Below are 17,181 nucleotides of genomic sequence, written 5' to 3'. Positions count from 1 at the left end.
CGCTGCAACCAGTTTGCACAAGGATTTGTGTCATGAGCAGGAAGCGTGTTTGATGATGAAGAATTGGCAGAAGGGTCAATTTTAACTCCTGTTCCTCCTTCCTTTGCCCGGTTCCCAGGACAGGAGGGCCACAGCACGATTCCCAGCTCCCCCCAGGACCTTCTGGATCACCCTGTCCATTGCCTTGATATTTTTTGCAGTTGTTGGCATCAGTGTCGTGGGGGTCCTCAGCTTGTCCCCCAGCTCTGCCCAGGTAAGGGATCCCGATCCAGGCAGGAAGCCCCTCCTGCCCACAGCCCTGGATGGTGTGGGAAGCAGTTCCCAGGAGGGATAAGCGGGGTGAGATCAGGGCTGGGTTTGGCTGGATCCCATCCTGGAGGAGGCAGAAATGTGCCAGCAGGCTGCAGGCAGGGCTGTGGCAGTGGCTGGGAGTCCCCTGGCCCTGTCCTCCAGCACCTGGTGCCTTTGGCATGAGGGGCACTGGTGCCTCTCCCAAACCCTGCATGATGGAGAGCAGGCTATGACAGATCATCCTTCCTGTGGGTCAGAGCTTCCTTCTCTCCGTTCCTAAATCCTCCAGGCAAGCAGCAGGGACCAGCACAGGGCCCGAGGGGGGATGTTGGTGGGAGATGCTGTGCATGAGCAGCTGCTGGTGGGTGCTGCCTTTCTGCTCCTTGTGCCCAGGTTGGCTCCCAGCTCGTCCGACTGACCCTGCAGGGCCAGCAGGACCCTCTGAGGAATCAGACAGCCTTGGTGGACAAGTCCAGGAACACTGTCACCTACTACATCACCTCACAGAGCAACCTCAGCGCCGTGGTGCTGTACGACAGCAGGAATGTGAGTGCCTGGGGCTGGGGGGGGTGAGCAGAGCAGTGCCTGGGGCTGGGGGGGGTGAGCAGAGCAGTGCCTGGGGCTGGGGGGGTTAGCAGAGCAGTGCCTGGGACTGGGGGGGTGAGCAGAGCAGTGCCTGGGCTGGGGGGGTGAGCAGAGCAGTGCCTGGGGCTGGGGGGGTGAGCAGAGCAGTGCCTGGGGCTGGGGGGGTGAGCAGAGCAGTGCCTGGGGCTGGGGGGATGAGCAGAGCAGTGCCTGGGACTGGGGGGGTGAGCAGAGCAGCCCAGGCTGCTGGAGTGGGAGCAGGAGGTGTGAGCCAGCAAGAACACCCACCAGCTCCTGCTTGGTGCCTTTCTCTGCACCTTTAGTCAGAAAAGACAATGCAGGGGAGAGGAGGAATGTCCTGCCCACTCTGAGGGCTGTCTGTCTGTCTGGCAGGGCTACGTGTGCTACAAGCCCGTGGAGCAGAGCACGTGCTACCTGAGGAGGATGGACCCCTGGGACCTGCAAACCCTGCAGGCAGCTCTCAACGTGTCTGAGCAGAGGGTGAGCAGCTGCTGTGGCAGGGGCAGCTGTGGGGATGGGGGATGGACTGGCCTTTGAACAGGGTCCTGGCTCACTGAAGGCACTCTCCTGTGTGGATTTGCAGTGGTGACTCCCCACAACCAGCACCCCAGGCATGGCTGGAGGGCAGGGGCTCTCCCAGCTGAGGGGAGCAGTGTCAGCCCCCTGTTCTCTGCAATTCCTGCCGGGGGGGCTGGCACAGGAACAGGGCTGTGCCCACCAGGTTGGGCTCTGGGTAAGCTCAGAGCAGCAGCTCCCGGGTTTGTCCATATCCCAGGTTTGTTGTGGCACAAGGAGGCATTCCAGCTCCAGGCCTGGGGACAAACAGCCCAGCAAGGGGCCCAGGAGGAGCCACGTCCCCTGCCTCCAAAGCTGCAGGGATGTGGAGGGCTGGGGGCTGTCCCTGCTCCAGCCTCACTCCAGGAGGTGGGACAGGGCAGCTGGCAGGAGAAACATGCCCGGCTGCCAGGGTACAGACCACTGCCAGGGTGCCCTGGAGGGCAGAGCAGGTCTCTGGAGCTGGAAGGACAAAGTGCCTTGGGAGGATTTAACAGGGATGTTTCTTTCAGGCCGAGCAGCTGCTCCATCACAACAACCAGACCAAGTACTACCGGGAGTTCCTGGGCATCCTGCCGGGGGAGCAGGTGGAGCCCAAGGGCCTGGGGGAGGCTGTGCAGAGCCTGTGTGAGCACATGCCCATCTTCTGGGTCCGCAGAGGGCAGGGTAAGTGGGACAGTCCCCTTGGCAGGGGAAGCACAAGCTTTTCTCACACCTCTAAGAGGATCAGGCTCTGCTGCACAAAAGCTGATGCATCCCTGGACAGGCTGCCAAGGCCCAGGACAGGGACAGGTGACCTCTAGTGCAAAATCAAACCATTGTTCACCATCCCCCTGTGCTGGCTCGCACCCACACCCTGCCCTGGCTGGGATGGGCTCCAAGCCCCCACCTCAGGCAGCACAGCCCGACTGCACAACACAGCCAGCACACAGAGCTGTCCCCTGGGACACTGCTGCCTTCATCCTTCTCACCTTCATCCTCACCACAAGCAGCCTGCCGAGCTGTCAGTCTGCTCTTTCTTGCTCCAGCTTTAATGAGGAGGGTCATTCCCTGAGGCTTTCCACTTGCTTGGCTCCCCAGGGAGTCGCAGCTGCAGCATCCAAGCATTCCTCTCACCTGCTCCTGTCCTTGCTTGTTGGCAGGTCCTGGGAGGCAGCGGCTGATCTACCTGTGCATTGACATCTGCTTTCCAAGCAACATCTGTGTCTCTATCTGCTTCTATTACCTCCCTGAGTAAGTGCTGAGCCGTGGACACCCTCTTGCTGCCCTACATACTTGAACTGGATTCCTGAAAAGCCTCTGATTTCCACAAGGAAGGTAACACCCACACCATCCCCAGAGCCTCCTGCTGATTTCATGCTGCACCTCAGGAAGGTTTAGAGAAACAAGAGGCCTCTGCTCAGCACTGTCAGCACAGACAGTCCCTGCAGCTCTGCCCCAGGGCTGCCACATCCATAGGAATTAGGAGCCCCAGGCCTAGAGGAATCCCAGGGAGTAGCTGGTGTTCTGGGGCTCCATGCCCTGCCCAGCACAAGGTGGTTACATTTGTTGGGGTGGTTGGCTTTAGGAGAGCAGCTCTCCAAGTCACTTTGTGAGACACTTTGAATAAAGGGATTGCAAACCAAGACAAGAGCTGCCTTTCCTCTTTGCTCAGCCTCTTCCATTCCTTAGAAAGTCTCATTTTTATTTTTCTCCCACTTTGGGGTACAAGAACATACCAAGCTGTCAGCAGCTGATGCCACAGGGACTCCTCCAGCTCAACTGTACCTGTCTCCCTGCAGTGGGATCGTGTCTCCCTGTCCCATTCCCTCCCTCAGAGGCCACAGACATTTCAGCAATGTCCTGCTCAGAGCTGAAGCCTGGTCTCACCCCAGGCAGCTGCAGCTGCTTCTGCCAGAGCCCAAGCCCTCTCCATCAGGGAGGGGATGGGCACAGTGCGTGTCCTGGCTCTGCAGAGGGTCCTTGTCACTGCAAGGCAAGGGGAAACACAGAGCTCCTCTCCTTCCCACACGTGCCCATTATCCCAACACACTGTCGTTGAAGGCAAGGCAGACCACGGCTTTCTGGTGGCCACTGTACTCCCTCTTGATCTCTCCTGTCTCCACACACCACAGTCTGGCCAGGTTATCAGAGGAGGCTGAAACAAAGAGTGAAAAAAGGAGTGGGATGTATATCATTACATTTTAAACTTCTTCCTTTACTATTATTATTAGAAATAGTTTCCTCTTGCTTCATTCACCACCATCCTTAGGGCTGGTGATGAGCAGCAAGGCAGAGCAGCTCAGTGCATTTCTGTATTAACTGGGATTTTAATAAAGAGCAGTGACTGTGGAAATCACCACAGGTTTGTTTTGAAGGGACAACCACACTGCACACTGCAAGCAGCACTGATCCCAGGTGAGACCAACTGCAACCTGGAGCCCCCCTCTCTGGTTTAAACAGGTGTCTCTTGCAGCACAGGCAGAATGCTCCAGGGAGTTCAGCAGAATGTGCTGGGGGGGTGAGCCTGGGTGCTCCCACCCCACCCATGCCCAGGTCTGGCAATGTCTCAGCCACAGGAACTGGCTGACCCTGTGCAGGTGCAGGGCCCTGGCACGGCCCAGGTGCCTCACCTGTGACAATGTACTGGGAGTCCCCGGAGAAGGCACAGTCCCACATCCAGCCCCGAGACGTCTCCCCGGGGTTGTTGCTCTTAATGCTCAGCTCTGTCATCAGAGAGAAGTTTGAAGTCCTCCAGATCTTGCAAGTCTGATCTGCAGAACAGGTAGCCAAGAGCCTGCAAGGAGGAGCCATGTGAGAGTAACCTTGTCAGTCACACTGTGCACCTACAGGCCTCTGGTCACCATGGGCCTGGCCAGTGATGGCCTGGAGACCTGCCTTCACTGCACTCACTCACATCTCCTTACGCCTGTATTGTCTGATTTATGAGATTTCAGCTGAACAGACTCCAGGAAGGAGCCCACACTCTGCTCCTGGAGATCAGCAGTGGGATCCCAGCTGCAGGAACAGCTCGTGGCTGTAAACCTTGCCGAGCTCAGGGAGCACGAGTGGGACACGACTGAGAGCAACCCCGTGGTGACACATCCCCTGCCTCCTCCCTGGGGCCCTGCAGTGTGGAGCCAGCATCAGCCACAGCTGGGGGCACAGCTGGGCTCTGCCTGCCCGGGAAGGCCCGTGTTTCCCATGGGAGGGAGGAGAGGGCTGCCCACACTCACGTGGAGTCGGGGCTGAACTTGCACTGCAGGGCGTAGCGATTGTGCGCCGGGATCTTGGTCTTGGGGATCAGCTGCGTCACCTCCTCGCCGATGCCGCCCGTCAGGTTCCACACGTAGCAGTTTCCCTGCGGAGGGACAGTGGGATCTGTGCCCCCCAAAGCCAGCCTGGATTTCCCCGTCCCGCCCCTCGGTCCCCGAGCTCACCGAGCTGTTCACAGCCGCCATGTAGCTGGCGTCGGGGTCGATGTGCACAGAATTCACCGACACCTCGGGCTCCGGGATGAGCTGCTCGTTGTGGTCGGTCTTCAGGTCCCAGATGTGGATGGCACCGCTCTGGTCACCCACAATCAGCTCTGCCTGCAAGGGAACAGCCCCCCGTGAGCAGCAGCCCTGAGCTGACACCCTGATCGTGCCCATGCAGCACGATCTTCAAAGCTCTGCTTTGAAGCATCAGGGTCCTGTTCTGCCTCCTTTCTCCCCAGCACAGGGCTGTTCCACACAGTGGCTGCACGGAGAGCAAGCCAAGCCCTGACTCCTGTTACACTCTGCAAAAGGCTGTTTCCCTTCCCAGAAGTGTTTGTTAATTTTCTAAAGCCCAGAGCACACAGCAGCTGCCTGAATTCCAGAGCTGTTGCACACCTACAGCTCCAAACAAAATCTACAGGAGCCAAGTGATTTTCAGCACATCTGAGAGGAAGCATTTAGATGCAGATTGGCCAGTGAACAACTGAAGCACTCAAGAGTGCACAGATACCTGAAAAACACAACCTGGAGTGGTTTTTTTCTCTCTCTCACGCCTTCTCAGGGGAAGGACAAGAGCCAGCTGAAGGGCAGAGTCCTGGCTCTGATCCCACGCTCAGAGCAGAAGACAATGCTGGCATCCCTCCACTCAGGCAGGGCTTTATCAACGGCCCTGCACTGCCCACAACTCCAGCAGAATCCCTAGAGGAGATCAGGTCATCAGGCACAGCTAATCCTGGGCCTGGGAGCACAGCCTTGTTCTGAGGAAGACAAACACCACTGATATATTTACCTGACTGCACAGAAGCCTTTTCTGGGCACCTTAATCCTCAGCCCCTCTTAGCAGGTGTAAAGTGCAATTCCTAAAGCCATCATGATTTACCCAGGCCATGAGCAATGTGGGATAACTGGAGCAGCGTCTCTGCAGAGGGAATTGCAGAGCCATGGACCTATCTGAAGAAATGCTGCCACCTTCGGCCTAATTAACAACGTTCTGCTCACAAACCAACACTCTGCACCTCAGCAGCATTTTGGTCAGCGATTATTTCCCATCTGAGACCTATGTGCAGCAATACTTTTTTTTACCATAACGTATTTTCACAGCACTGACACTACAGGAGCATTTGGGTAAAGTCTGGTCCAAATAGCTGATCTCAAATCTGGTCTGAAATTCCCCATTTGCAAAATTAAACCTTTGCCAAATGAAATGCAAAGGAACACTTCCATTACTCAGCACTTTACAGAGGTCTGCACTGCCCTGTCTGCAGGCAAACCCACAGCCCTGCAGCCCAGCAGAGTCATTAGCACTGCAATGATCCTTATTGATTTCCCTGCTAATGCACCACATTCCCTTCAGTCTCATTCCAAGCCCCAGCCCTCCCTCTGCTCAGCAACAGCTGCTGAACCCACTGGTGGATCTCAACCAAACCTGATGGGAATTGTGGCTGTGGGCCCTGAGATGCTTTTTCTTGCCAGCAGTGCCACCCAAAGCTCCTGGCACCAGCAGCTTGGCCAGGCAGGGGGCAGATGGGGGGTGGGAAGGAGGCTGCTGCCCATCCTGCGGTGCCACCAAGAGCCCATGGGTCTGTGCCACCAGGAAGGTCACCCATCCCAGCCACCCTCCCAAAATCTTCTGCTGGGATACAACTCTGCAGCCTCTCAGATTTACCCAGAGGAGCTACATAACAACTTGTCCAGAGTAGCTGTGGCTGCTCCATCCTTGGAAGTGTCTGAGGCCAGGCAGGACAGGGCTTGAGCAACCTGGGATAGCAGAAGGTGTCCATGGCAGGGAATTGGGACGAGGTGAACTTGAAGATCCCTTCCACAGGATTCAGTGTGCTGGGAGCCCACAGAAGGAGCCAGTTTGCTCACCTGGTTGGGGTGCAGGCAGACACAGTTGATGGGAGCGTTCACCTGGAAAATGCGCTGGCACTGGAGGTTCCGGGACCTGCAACAGCCCGTGAGGAAGGGGCGTGTTTGGGAGCCTGGGATCAGCCCCGCAGCCCCAGGACACTGCTGGAGGAGGGGAGCCCCCCGTGCCCACCTGAGGTCCCAGATGCGGGCCATGCAGTCCTCGCCGCCCGTGTACATCCAGCGCCCGTCCTCGTGGAACCCCACCGACGTGATGTTCTTGCTCACGCCGTCGTAGTTGATGACGGGGTTGGGGTTGTTGGAGTTGAGGTCGTACATGCGGATGTGCTGGTACCCTGCAAGCACCGGGCAGGGCGTGGGCGCCGTCCCCGTGCCCGGTGTGCCCGGCGTGCCCGGCGGGACGGGCGTGCTCACCTGCGGCTGCGATCATGCTCCGGTCCGGCGTGATCTCCAGGGCGTTGACCTGCTGCGGGCGCCGTTAAGGTCGGTACGGAGCATCAGCCGGGCCCGCCCCGCGGCGCCCCGAGCCCCGGGAAGGATACGGAGTCCTGGTGCTGCACCGTGCGGGTGCAGATGCCGCTGTGCGCCTGCCAGAACCGCACGGTGTGGTCGTAGCCGGCCGTGGCCAGGATGACGGGGTCGCTGCCCACCGTGCCCTGGGCCGCGTTCATGCTGCCGCCGCGGGGCCCGCTCAGGCCCCCCGCACTCGCGATCCCGGTGCCGCCGCGCCGCTGGCACCGGCAGGGTGTCTCTGGCACCGGCAGGGTGTCTCTGGCACCGACGGGGTGTCTCTCACAGCGGTGGGGCTCCCCCCGCTCCCTTCCCTGCCCGCCCCCGCTCCACCCTTCCCGGTGCTCCCGGTGCTCCCGGATCCCTCCCGGCTCCCGGCTCTGCGCATGCGCGCGGAGCAGGCCCGGGCCGCCACTGGCGGGGCGCGCATGCGCGGGAGCGGGGCGGCGGGACATACCATGGGCGGGGTGGAGGGAGGGGGGTAAGGTGAGACCACGGAGCACGGGGAGGGGGGGGCAGCTTCCCGAGCCCGCGCCAGGGGGCGCAGTGATGGGGGGAGAGGGAACGGGATGTGGGATATAGGGGGTGGGATTTGGGATAGGGGATATGGGGTATGGGCTATGAGATAGGGGACATGTGATGTGGGATATGGGAGATGGGACACACACCGGGAACCGGGTACACATTGGGCATGGGACATGTACTGGGCGTGGGACGCACCGGGCATGGGGCACACACTGCACACGGGGTACCCAGTGGGCACGGAGCACAGACGGGACACACACCAGGCACACACGGAGAGCACACCGGGCACTGCGGGGCGAGGCGGGCACTGGACACGCAGCGGGCACCAAGCACCGGGCACCGGACGGGCAATGGGAGCCGGGCACGGGGCACGCACCGGGCACGCACCGGGCACACAGCGGGCACACAGCGGGCACACAGCGGGCACGCACCGGGCACACAGCGGGCACACGGCGGACACCGCGGAGCCGCCCGTTGTGCCGGTGCGGCCCCGGGCGGGGCGGGCGGCGGCTCCGCGCGCTGCCGGTGGTCCCCCCGTGCGGGGTCGTGGGCACGGTCCCCGCTGGGTGCGGCGGCTGCTGAGGCCCCGCCACCCCTCCTCTCCTGCCGCACCGGCGGGCACCGGGCCCTTTAAGAGCGGCGGCGGCCGTGCCCGTGCCCGTGCCCGTGCCCGTGCCCGTGCTCGCGCTCACACCCGCTCCCGGCGGTGCCCGCGGCCGCCCCGCACCTGCCGGTAAGAGCCGGGACAGCGCGGGATGCTCGGGGCCGCGGGGAGGCCGGGGGGATGCGGGGATGCCCGTGGCCGCGGCGGGGAGCGGTGACGGGAGGATGCGGGGATGTTCGGGAAGGATGCAGGGATAGCCGGGGGGATGCAGGGATGCTCGGGGCGATTGCAGGGATGCTTGGGGGGATTGCCAAGATGCCGAGCAGAGCTTGGAGGGTAACATAGGGCACGGGAATGCCCAATGGATACCCTTGGTGTGGGCATTGTGGGGTGCCCCAGGTTTGCAGGGTGCAGGTAGTGCCCCACGGCACAGAGGGCTGGGTGGGTGGTGGAAAGGCCCAGGGGGTGCCTCAGTGTCCTGGGGGGATACAGGATGGGACAAGGGCCAGCTCTGCCCGGGGACTGGGGGAACAGCCCCTCCTGCTGCCAAGGGGCTGTAGCCCCAAGGGATGTCCACAGCCTCTCCTCGCAGGAGCCCCGGGCTGTGGGGCTGCAGCACCGTGGCCTCTGGGGAGGGGCAGCTCATCCTGTGGGGTGGCACAGGCTGGGAATACAGAATGGCCTTGGCCAGGCTGGCCATGGAATGCTCTGGAAGCACCTGAGCATGTGCACATGTGAGTGTGCAGATGTGTGAGTGTGCACATGTGTGTGTGCCCATGTGAGTGTGCACATGTTTGAATGTGCATGTGTGTGTGTGCACACGTGTGAGTGTGCACGTGTGTGTGTGCACACAAGTGTACACGGAGCAGTGTCACTCCTCCCACAGCCGCACTGTCGTGTGTGCGGAGGGAGCGAGGGTTTGGCACGGAAACAGTGGGAACACTCAGTGCTAGGCAGCTGAGTGGCACCTGAAACCCTCACTGCTGGTCCGTGGGCTGCAGTGGCACCTGCAGGTACCCAATGGGCAGCAGTGGCACCTGCCACCCTGGGGCACTCGGCTCCATCCTCCCCATGGCCTGGCACTCTCCATGCGCAGGTTTGGGTTTGCTTCCATCTTCCTCGGGGCTTGGGGCTGAGGCAGGTAGGTGAGGAGCTGGGCTGGATTCGGGGAGCTGGAAGCAAAATCCACGTGGGCTGTGTGGAGGCAGGGAGGAGGGTGAGGGTCTGGCCCCTCCCATCACCATGAGGGCATTGAGTCAGACTGGCCGGTTGTGAGGGGCCGTGGGCTCTTCCGAGCCTCCCGGGGACTGTGGCAGTGCCATCCCCGAAGTGTTGGCAGCAGAAGATGTGACATTAATAAATATAGCGGGTGCTAGCGGCGAGATGGGTTAGAGGGGCAGCATCCATCAGCTGAGCCCTCACTGCCAAGGGATCTCCCGATGGCACAGGGATGTGGTGTCCTGGCTACCCCCATCACCCCTTTGTGCTGCCCCCCCCCCCCCCTCTGGCCAGCACCCATCCCACTCCCCTGGCTGCCTGGGAACTCAGACCCTGGGAACCTGCCCCATTTAAATAACATAATGTACATTAAAAACGCCGAATCCTGGCGAGCTGACAGCATCTGTCTAAATATTTATCCCTGTTCCGGTCAGGCGCTGTGTTCCCATGACAGCCCCATTAGCACTTGGCATATTTATGGCCTTCCTGGGTGCTGGGCTCCCCATACCATGCGCCACGGGGCCACTGACCCCCCTCTCATGTCCCCTCTGTGCCTTCCTGTGCGCTTGGGGTGACCCCCAGACTGGCAGCTGTCCCCAGCCTGGCACATCCCTGCTGGGCTGTGCTGGAGCTGCCAGGAGCATCCTGGACAGGGCAGGAAGTGGGTACCACACTTATCCCCTGGAGCACAGGAGGTGCAGTGTCCGTGCAGGGAAGGGAGTGCAGGGAACAACCTGCTCCCCAAAAGCAGGCTCCTGCCCCCTGTCCCTGCCTCAACAAATACAGCAGGACTGGAAAATAAAAGAGGGGGGGAAAGGGCGGAAATGATGCTTGTGTGCGGCTCCCGGGAGAATCTGTGCTGCCTCCTGCCTGTCGTGCTGCAGGGCCATGGGAGATGTGCTGCCCACAGGAGGGCAGCTCTGGGCTCCTGGGGTAGGAGCTGGCATCACCGAGGGTCCCCTGTCACCTGGGAGCAGGGCTGCGGGTGAGGAGGAGCCCGAGGGGACTGTTGGAGTGGAGGACACGGGGTGCTGTGGTGTTTTTCCAGGGTTTGTGTTGGGGCTGCAGAGGCTGGTGGCTCCTGGGGCTGGCGGGAGTGGTGCCCCAGTGACAGCAGTGTCCCCAGCGCTGCACTCACCAGGGTCTGGCCTGGCTGAGCATCTCCTGCTGCAGCCACAGTGCCCCTGTGTGGGACACTGTAGGCAGTCTGGGAATTGGGGCTGGTCATGTGCCACTGGATATGGAATTTTGTGCTGTCCCTCAAGCTGTGGCTGTGGGAGATAGGGATGAGGCAGCTGCCACCTCCTGCTCCATGGAGGCTGCTTTGATTTAGGCTCACTTTCATCTGAGTTGAACTCCTCATCTCAGGAGTTCTCAAAATTAGTTTACAAAGAAAATATGTCAAATGAAATTTATTCATCTTAATTGTGACACCTCTGTGACATGAGCTCATCCCTGCAGCCTGCATGGCCTGTCCTGTGTCCTGTCAGGGATTGAGCACTGCTTTAACTGGACACAGAAAGGTTTCTCACATGGCCCCTGTGGGTGCCAAGGGGGTCCAGGCTGCCACTCTCACCCCGCTAGTGCCCATGGCTGTGCCGGTGCTGTCCTTGGAGCAGCCCAGTGCTGACGTGTGCCCGGGTGGTCCCCAGTCACCTCTCCTCCATCAGCAGGGCTGTGCCGTGCCCACCCCCTGATGCCACCCCACCCCGCCGCCCTGTGACACAGCCCCCATCTAGGGGGTGACCCCGCAGCCGGAGGGGATCCCCGTGGAGGACCTGCCCTGCAGCACCGCCCTGTTTGCTCTGGCACTGGCCACGCCCTTGCAGGCAGAGGGAGAGGCTGATCCAGCCGCTGGCCCCACGCTGGGGCACACGAGGTAGGAGGGACACGGGGCACCGCTGTGCATGTCCCTGATGGGGGCCAGGGTGCCGGAGGGGTTGCCCCCATGTCGCCTTTCTCTGGGTCTCATGCTGCCCCAGTCAGGGGAGCAGGGCACGGTACGTGGGGCTGTGCAGGGTCACCTGTGCTTGGGGTCCCTCTGGCCACTGCTGGACCCTGTGTGTGTCCCCAGAGATGGCCTTCCAGCGGAGCCACCGCCTGAACCTGCTGCGCCTTGTCGTGCTGCTCCTCATCGCCTTGGCCGGCATCAAGTTCCTCTTCCGTGACAGGTGAGGTGACAGCAGGACCCCAGGGGGCTTGGGGGTCTGTGGGGAGCCCCTGGGTCATGCCCAGGTAGGTGCCTGGTGCTGGGGAGCAGCTGGTGCCCTGTGTCACCCCCATCCCTGCTCCACTCCCTGCAGCTTTACCCTGGAGCTGCACAAGCACGTCAGCAAGGACAGCGGGTTCTGGGGGGACACAGGTGACATCATCCAGGATGTCATCCCCCAGAGCCAGGTTCTGGAGCTCCCTGAGGCGAAGATAACGGCCCTGAGGCAAGAGCCTGGGCAGCAGGTCCCCAGGGATGTCAGTGCCACCGAGATGAGGCTGGTCCACTTGGACCTCAAGGGAGCTGCGCCCAGGGTCTCCTACCTGGAGCAGGTGAGAATGCCCAGCGGCAGGGAGAAGGTGCCAAGGAGGGATGTACTGGGGGTGCTCAACCTGCCGTGCTGTCCCCACTGCTGAGCCCACCCTGCCCACCCTGCAGGTGTTCCCCTTCCTGTCCCAGCTGGGAGCCAACGGCATCCTCATCGAGTACGAGGACATGTTCCCCTTCAAGGGGGAGCTGGAAGTCCTCAGGTCCCCGTACGCTTACAGGTGAGCAGGGCTGTGTGCTGAGCTGCCCAGCGGGGTGGCCCCGGCGGGTCCTGCTGTGACAGGGCTGGGTGTGACCCACCTGGCCCCGTGCCTGCGATAACCATGGTTGGAGTGCCAGGCTGTGCCGCCGGCAGACCGGCTTCCTGCCCTGCTGGGACAATATTTGTGCCCCTTAGTAAAGTCCACACATGTGTGGGGTGGCGGGGGCCGTATGGGCAGGGTGCCAGAGGAGGAGAGGAAGTTCCCCAAGCTCTGCCCTCTGCCCTGGCATCCCCCGGTGAGCCTGTCCCTGCCCTCCCAGTGAGGAGGACATCGAGCGGATCCAGCAGCTGGCGGAGCAACACAAGCTGGAGGTGGTTCCCCTGGTGCAGACCTTTGGCCATGTGGAGGTAGGGGGTCCCGGTCCTGCTCCCCATCCCAAATCACAGGGGGTTCCCCTGGAAACCCTCCTCATGGCTCCTTCCCGCAGTTCATCCTCAAGCACGAGAAGTACCAGCACCTGCGGGAGGTCGAGCGCTTCCCCAACAGCTTCAACCCCCACGTCCCCAACACCCTGGCCCTGCTCAGGAGCGTCCTGGCGCAGGTGATTGAGAAGCACAGACGCTCCACCTGGATCCACATCGGCGCAGATGAGGTGGGCAGTGGGCTGTGCAGGGACCCCAGCCCTCGCCCCAGGGGTGCTCCCAGGGGTGCTGAGCATCCCCCTTCCCCCAAGTCCAGGTTTTCCATCTCGGGGAGGGGATGGACTCCAAGAACTGGATGAGCCGCAACAAGGGCGATGTGGGGACCATGTTCCTGAAGCACATCAAGGAGGTGTTGGGCTTCCTCTCTGCGCAGTACTGGGGGCTGCGGGTGCTCATGTGGGACGACATGCTGAGGAAGATCAGCGTGGGAGCCCTGCGGGGTGAGGGGACAGGGACGGCAGTGGTGTCTGGGGTGTCAGCCGAGGTCTGTCCTGTGTCTCGGCAGTGCCAGTTCACGTGGCTGCCCTGGCACGTGTCATGCCTGGTGCTGGCAGGAGCCCATGCCTAGCCCTGTGGGAATGTGGGTCTTGGGCTGAGGAGTCCCAGGCATGCTCCTGCTGCTGGCACCAGTGCCAGTGTCCCCGTCTTGCTCTCCCTGCAGAGTCTGGGATAGCGAAGCACGTCTCACCCGTGGTGTGGTTCTACGCACCCGACTTCGAGGCTGAGCAGATCGGTAAGGTGACGTGCCAGGCTCCTGGGGATGCTGGGAGGATCTGCCCCCAGCTCCCCACAGCCTCCTGGGCGCAGTGGCACTGACGGCTCGTGCCTGTCCCACTGCAGGGCCGTTCCTCACCAAGTATGCAGAGAGTGGCTTCGAGGCAGTTTGGTTTGCCAGCGCCTTCAAGGGCACCACGGGGCCGGCACAGACCTGGACCCCCCTGAGCTACCACCTGAAAAACCACCTGAGCTGGCTGAAGGTGATGCAGGCCCTGCCACGGCTGGCCCCGCTGCGCTTCCAGGGCATCGTGCTCACCGGCTGGCAGAGGTGAGGGGCACCAGAACCCCCTCCCTGCCACCCCGGTGCCCACACACCATGCTGGCAGCAGTGCAGGAGGCGATGGCATGGCTGTCCCCACCCTGCAGGTACGATCACTACTCGGTGCTCTGTGAGCTGCTGCCCGTCGGCATCCCCTCGCTGGCCATCTGCCTGCAGACCCTGGTGAACGGTGAGCCAGCGACCCTGCCAGCACAGCCAGGCTCACCCCCACCTCCCACTGCCTGCCAGAGCCTGTCCTGCTGGGAAGGGGACAGGGGGGAGGTGGGAGGCAGGGGAGGAAGAGCTTCAGTCTCTCCAGTTTTGGGGGTGTGGTGAAGCCAGGGATGAGCCTGATTGTGGGGTGGCCCAAGCCTTTTTGTCCCTCTCCTCACCCTTCCCAGGGGGCTTCACGGAAGAGGCAAAGAGGAAGGTCCTGGATGTGCTGGGCTTGGAGAGTGTGCAGCTGGAGCAGAGCACCTGGTGCGTGACCACCCCAATTGCATCAGAAGGGATGCACTGGAGGGGACCAGGGAGTTGGTCACCCAAATTCCCCAGTACCAGACCCTTCTGGGCTGAGGGTGGGCACCCTGCAGCCATGCAGAGTGCTGGGGTTCACCCAGTCCAGTGCATCCCACATGCTGGGCTCTCACCTTGGCCTCCCCTTCCCCAGCGACGGCAGGGGAGCGTTCCCTGGTGTGGAGATCTACCATATGGTGGAGCAGGTTAATGGTCACCTGAGGGAGAGCATCCTGAAGGCTCTGGAGGAGGAGAGGTAACAGGCGGTGGGAGGCAGCGGGATTGGTGGCTTGGGCCACAGGGCTGGAGTACGAGAGTTTTTCCATGGGAGGGGACCTGCCTGACATGCAGCTCCCCATCCCTGGCCCCTGTGCCCCCCACTCCCTCGTACCTCCCCAGTGCCATCAAGGGCTGGTTCAGCCCCTACCATCGGAAGCACCACTTTGGGAACCCCCGCAACATGGAGAGCTTCGGCAGCAAGGTGCTGAAGTATGTGGTGCTGGGGGCTGGGAGCCCCCCCGGGTGCCTCTGCAGGGCTGGAAGGGGTCCCAGGCTCACAGAAGGGAGCTGGACCCCTGCTGTCCCCCCACCAGGCTCCATGAGGACTGGGAGAGTTTTGTCCGTGACCTGCGTGCCCAGCTGGAGAGGGTCTACTTCCCAGACACGGTGGAGGAGTGGATGGAGGAGAACGTCAACCCCTACCTGGACCAGCTGCGGGACCTGGTGCGGGACTACCGGGCCATCATCCGCCTCAACGGCCGGCCCAAGGCCACATAGGGGCTGCAGCCCCCCAGCTCTCACCGCCCCCCTGGCTGGTCTTTGGGGGCCAGCACCACGTGTCTGTTTGCTGGTGACGGCGCTGCCGCTCGTGCTGTACAGGGCCCTGCACACCCAGCTCCACAATAAAGTATTTTCATAGATGCTGCTGGTGCTGGAGGGGCCATGGCTCTGTGTCATGGCCCCCATGGAGGGAGGGGGAGCTGGGGCCGGTGTGGAAGGTTGAGGTCTGTCCTGGGCCCCTGCTCTGGCTCTGCTGGAGCTGGAGAGGTTGGCAAGCCTCAGGGCAGAGTGTGACAGAGCTCATGGGGACACCTCGTGCTGGCCTCCAGGGTGGCCATGCCCTCCCTGCAGGCGGGATCCAGCTCGGTGCTGGGGCTGGGTGCTGCATGGCACAGGGAGAGGGCTGGAACCCGGGATGGGGCAGTGACAGGGGGCTGTGCAGGGGCCCTGTCAGGCTCCCACCAGCACCCACTCCCCAACCCCATGTCTGCTTTCAGCCACCATGAATCCCTGGTCGCTGGGAGGGGGGTGAGCGTCCTGAGCCAAGCCATCCTCCAAACCCTGCCTTCATCTCTTCCCTCCTCTCCATTAATCCAGGGCCCAGGGCCCCATGTGTTCCCAGACCCCTGCTGCCTCCTGCACCCAGGCAGGGGCCTCAGTGCACTCCTTTCCCATCGGAAAGGCAGCTGGGGGGGATGCGTGGGGATCTCTGCGTGGGACGAGCCCTCCTGCTGCCGGTGGTGCCTCCGGCTCCCACAGTCGGGTTTCCACGTGCCTGTTCCCTGCAGTGCCCACCCCAAACCCACCGTGCCTGCGGCTCTGCCCGTTCCAGGCGCTGGTTTCTCTTGGCGTGTGCAAGGCAGGAACAGGGACATTTCACTGCACATTCTTCTGCTCTGCAAAGAGCAACCCGACTTGGCAAGAGCCCGAGGGAGCCGCAGGAACGCGAGGCTGGAGCTCCTCCTGCAAAGCCTGGCACAGCCAGAGAGGAGGGACAGCGTTGGTGCACCCCACTGGCCCCACAGAGCCCCGTGTCGTGTCCCGGTCACAGAGGTCCCAGTGCCCGGTGAGGCCACCGGGGCAGGGGCTGCCCCGTCCCGTGCCTGTGTTGGGTGACTGGGTGTGGGAGCCCAGCAGGAGGGAGCTGTGGGGCACAAAGGGACCTTTGTTGAGGAGCCTCGTTTGTTATCAGGTGGTGGCAGATGTGAAGGAAGCCCCTGACCCGGCGGGGCCCCCGGACGCGTGCGGAGCCCCGGCCCCAGCCCCCAGCCCGGGGAGCCCCGCGGCGGCTCAGGGCCCGTGCGGCCGCCCGGCTGCGGGATTAGAGGGTAGATTAGACGGCGTTCCGTGCTGGCAACCCAAATGTCCTGGATTGGAAAGTGGGGGTGGGGAGAGGAGACGACCCCGCCGATCCCGAGGCGGGGTCAGCCTGGAGGTGGGGACTGGGAGGGACTCAGGGGCTACAGAGGGAGCTGGGGGCTGCACAGGGAGTTGGGGGATGTGGAGGATCCTTGGGCTCTAGCTCAGGGGCATGGGCCAGCACGAGGCGGGCAGGGGGCATCAGGAATGATCTTAGTTCCCTCCTCCATCTTTCCCTCTGCCACGGGCACACACGCGGGGCTGCAGCCGCCCGTCCCCCTGCACCGCACACAGCCGTGCACCGCATACACCAGTGCACTGCACCCATCAGTGCCCAGCGCTGCGGTGGCCAGCTGGCTACCAGCCTTCTGGCTCAATTGCCTCAACGTCGCTTTGCTGGAGCCGGCACTCCACAAGGCTTTTATCCAGCTACTCGTCCGGGAGGGGAAAAATTTGGGCTGATTTTGCGTGGGTGATGACCGTGCTCTGCCCTGAGGGCACTGTGGGGACATTAATGACTTGTCCATCACTGGCCCTATTTCCCATCGCGTTCCTCAGCGTCCTCATTCCGGGAACACCACACCTGGAATGTCTCCGTCATTTCAGCCTTAAAAGTGAAAGGGACGAATGTCA

At 62.1% G+C, this 17,181-nt stretch overlaps 3 protein-coding genes across 8 annotated transcripts; 2 read left to right on the top strand and 1 right to left on the bottom strand.

Annotated features, from left to right (window-relative positions):
* Positions 1-85: 85 nt before the first annotated feature.
* BRICD5 (BRICHOS domain containing 5) lies at positions 86-3,115 on the top strand (the record flags this gene model as incomplete). Its single annotated transcript, XM_032704117.1, has 5 exons — positions 86-253; positions 685-837; positions 1,270-1,377; positions 1,965-2,118; positions 2,595-3,115. Coding segments are annotated over 5 exons (678 nt in total), but the record flags the coding sequence as incomplete, so codon positions are not given.
* MLST8 (MTOR associated protein, LST8 homolog) lies at positions 3,087-7,597 on the bottom strand. The gene is made up of 8 exons (XM_032704110.1): positions 7,322-7,597; positions 7,194-7,245; positions 6,952-7,114; positions 6,780-6,855; positions 4,872-5,024; positions 4,668-4,792; positions 4,065-4,228; positions 3,087-3,589 (listed from the first exon to the last, which is right to left on the bottom strand). The coding sequence occupies exons 1-8, from the start codon at positions 7,448-7,450 to the stop codon at positions 3,471-3,473; spliced, it is 981 nt and encodes a 326-aa protein (XP_032560001.1). The 5' UTR covers positions 7,451-7,597; the 3' UTR covers positions 3,087-3,470.
* An 899-nt stretch (positions 7,598-8,496) lies between these two features.
* LOC116794909 (hexosaminidase D-like) lies at positions 8,497-15,330 on the top strand. Of its 6 annotated transcripts, none has more exons than XM_032704099.1 (15): positions 8,497-8,547; positions 11,307-11,515; positions 11,655-11,807; positions 11,940-12,177; positions 12,284-12,393; positions 12,695-12,782; positions 12,863-13,027; positions 13,114-13,297; positions 13,519-13,590; positions 13,698-13,902; positions 14,001-14,083; positions 14,295-14,373; positions 14,564-14,665; positions 14,809-14,898; positions 15,003-15,330. In XM_032704099.1, exons 3-15 carry the CDS (start codon positions 11,713-11,715, stop codon positions 15,184-15,186), a joined length of 1,695 nt encoding a protein of 564 aa, XP_032559990.1. In that variant the 5' UTR covers positions 8,497-8,547; positions 11,307-11,515; positions 11,655-11,712; the 3' UTR covers positions 15,187-15,330. The 6 variants fall into 6 exon arrangements, with proteins under 6 accessions (XP_032559990.1, XP_032559993.1, XP_032559992.1 ...); XM_032704101.1 differs by lacking the exon at positions 8,497-8,547 and adding an exon at positions 11,625-11,636 and having other exon boundaries at positions 10,424-11,515; positions 11,711-11,807; XM_032704102.1 differs by lacking the exon at positions 11,307-11,515 and having other exon boundaries at positions 8,524-8,547; positions 11,711-11,807.
* The last annotated feature ends 1,851 nt before the right edge of the window (positions 15,331-17,181 follow it).

This window comes from Chiroxiphia lanceolata, chromosome 16 (genome assembly GCF_009829145.1).
Source record: "Chiroxiphia lanceolata isolate bChiLan1 chromosome 16, bChiLan1.pri, whole genome shotgun sequence".
Lineage (NCBI taxonomy): Eukaryota > Metazoa > Chordata > Aves > Passeriformes > Pipridae > Chiroxiphia > Chiroxiphia lanceolata.
Note: the sequence above shows the minus strand (reverse complement) of the source record. Positions and strands in the feature narration are given on the sequence as shown.

Coding starts and splice junctions, on each gene's coding strand:
- MLST8 (XM_032704110.1), bottom strand. CDS start 7,450: ATGAACGCGGCCCAGGGCACGGTGGGCAGCGACCCCGTCATCCTGGCC. Junction 7,115..7,193: donor GAGCATGATCGCAGCCGCAG/GTGAGCACGCCC, acceptor CGGTGCTTGCAG/GGTACCAGCACATCCGCATG. Junction 4,229..4,667: donor AAGTTCAGCCCCGACTCCAC/GTGAGTGTGGGC, acceptor TCCTCCTTGCAG/GCTCTTGGCTACCTGTTCTG.
- LOC116794909 (XM_032704099.1), top strand. CDS start 11,713: ATGGCCTTCCAGCGGAGCCACCGCCTGAACCTGCTGCGCCTTGTCGTG. Junction 13,903..14,000: donor GTGCTCACCGGCTGGCAGAG/GTGAGGGGCACC, acceptor CCCACCCTGCAG/GTACGATCACTACTCGGTGC. Junction 14,374..14,563: donor CAGCTGGAGCAGAGCACCTG/GTGCGTGACCAC, acceptor CCCCTTCCCCAG/CGACGGCAGGGGAGCGTTCC.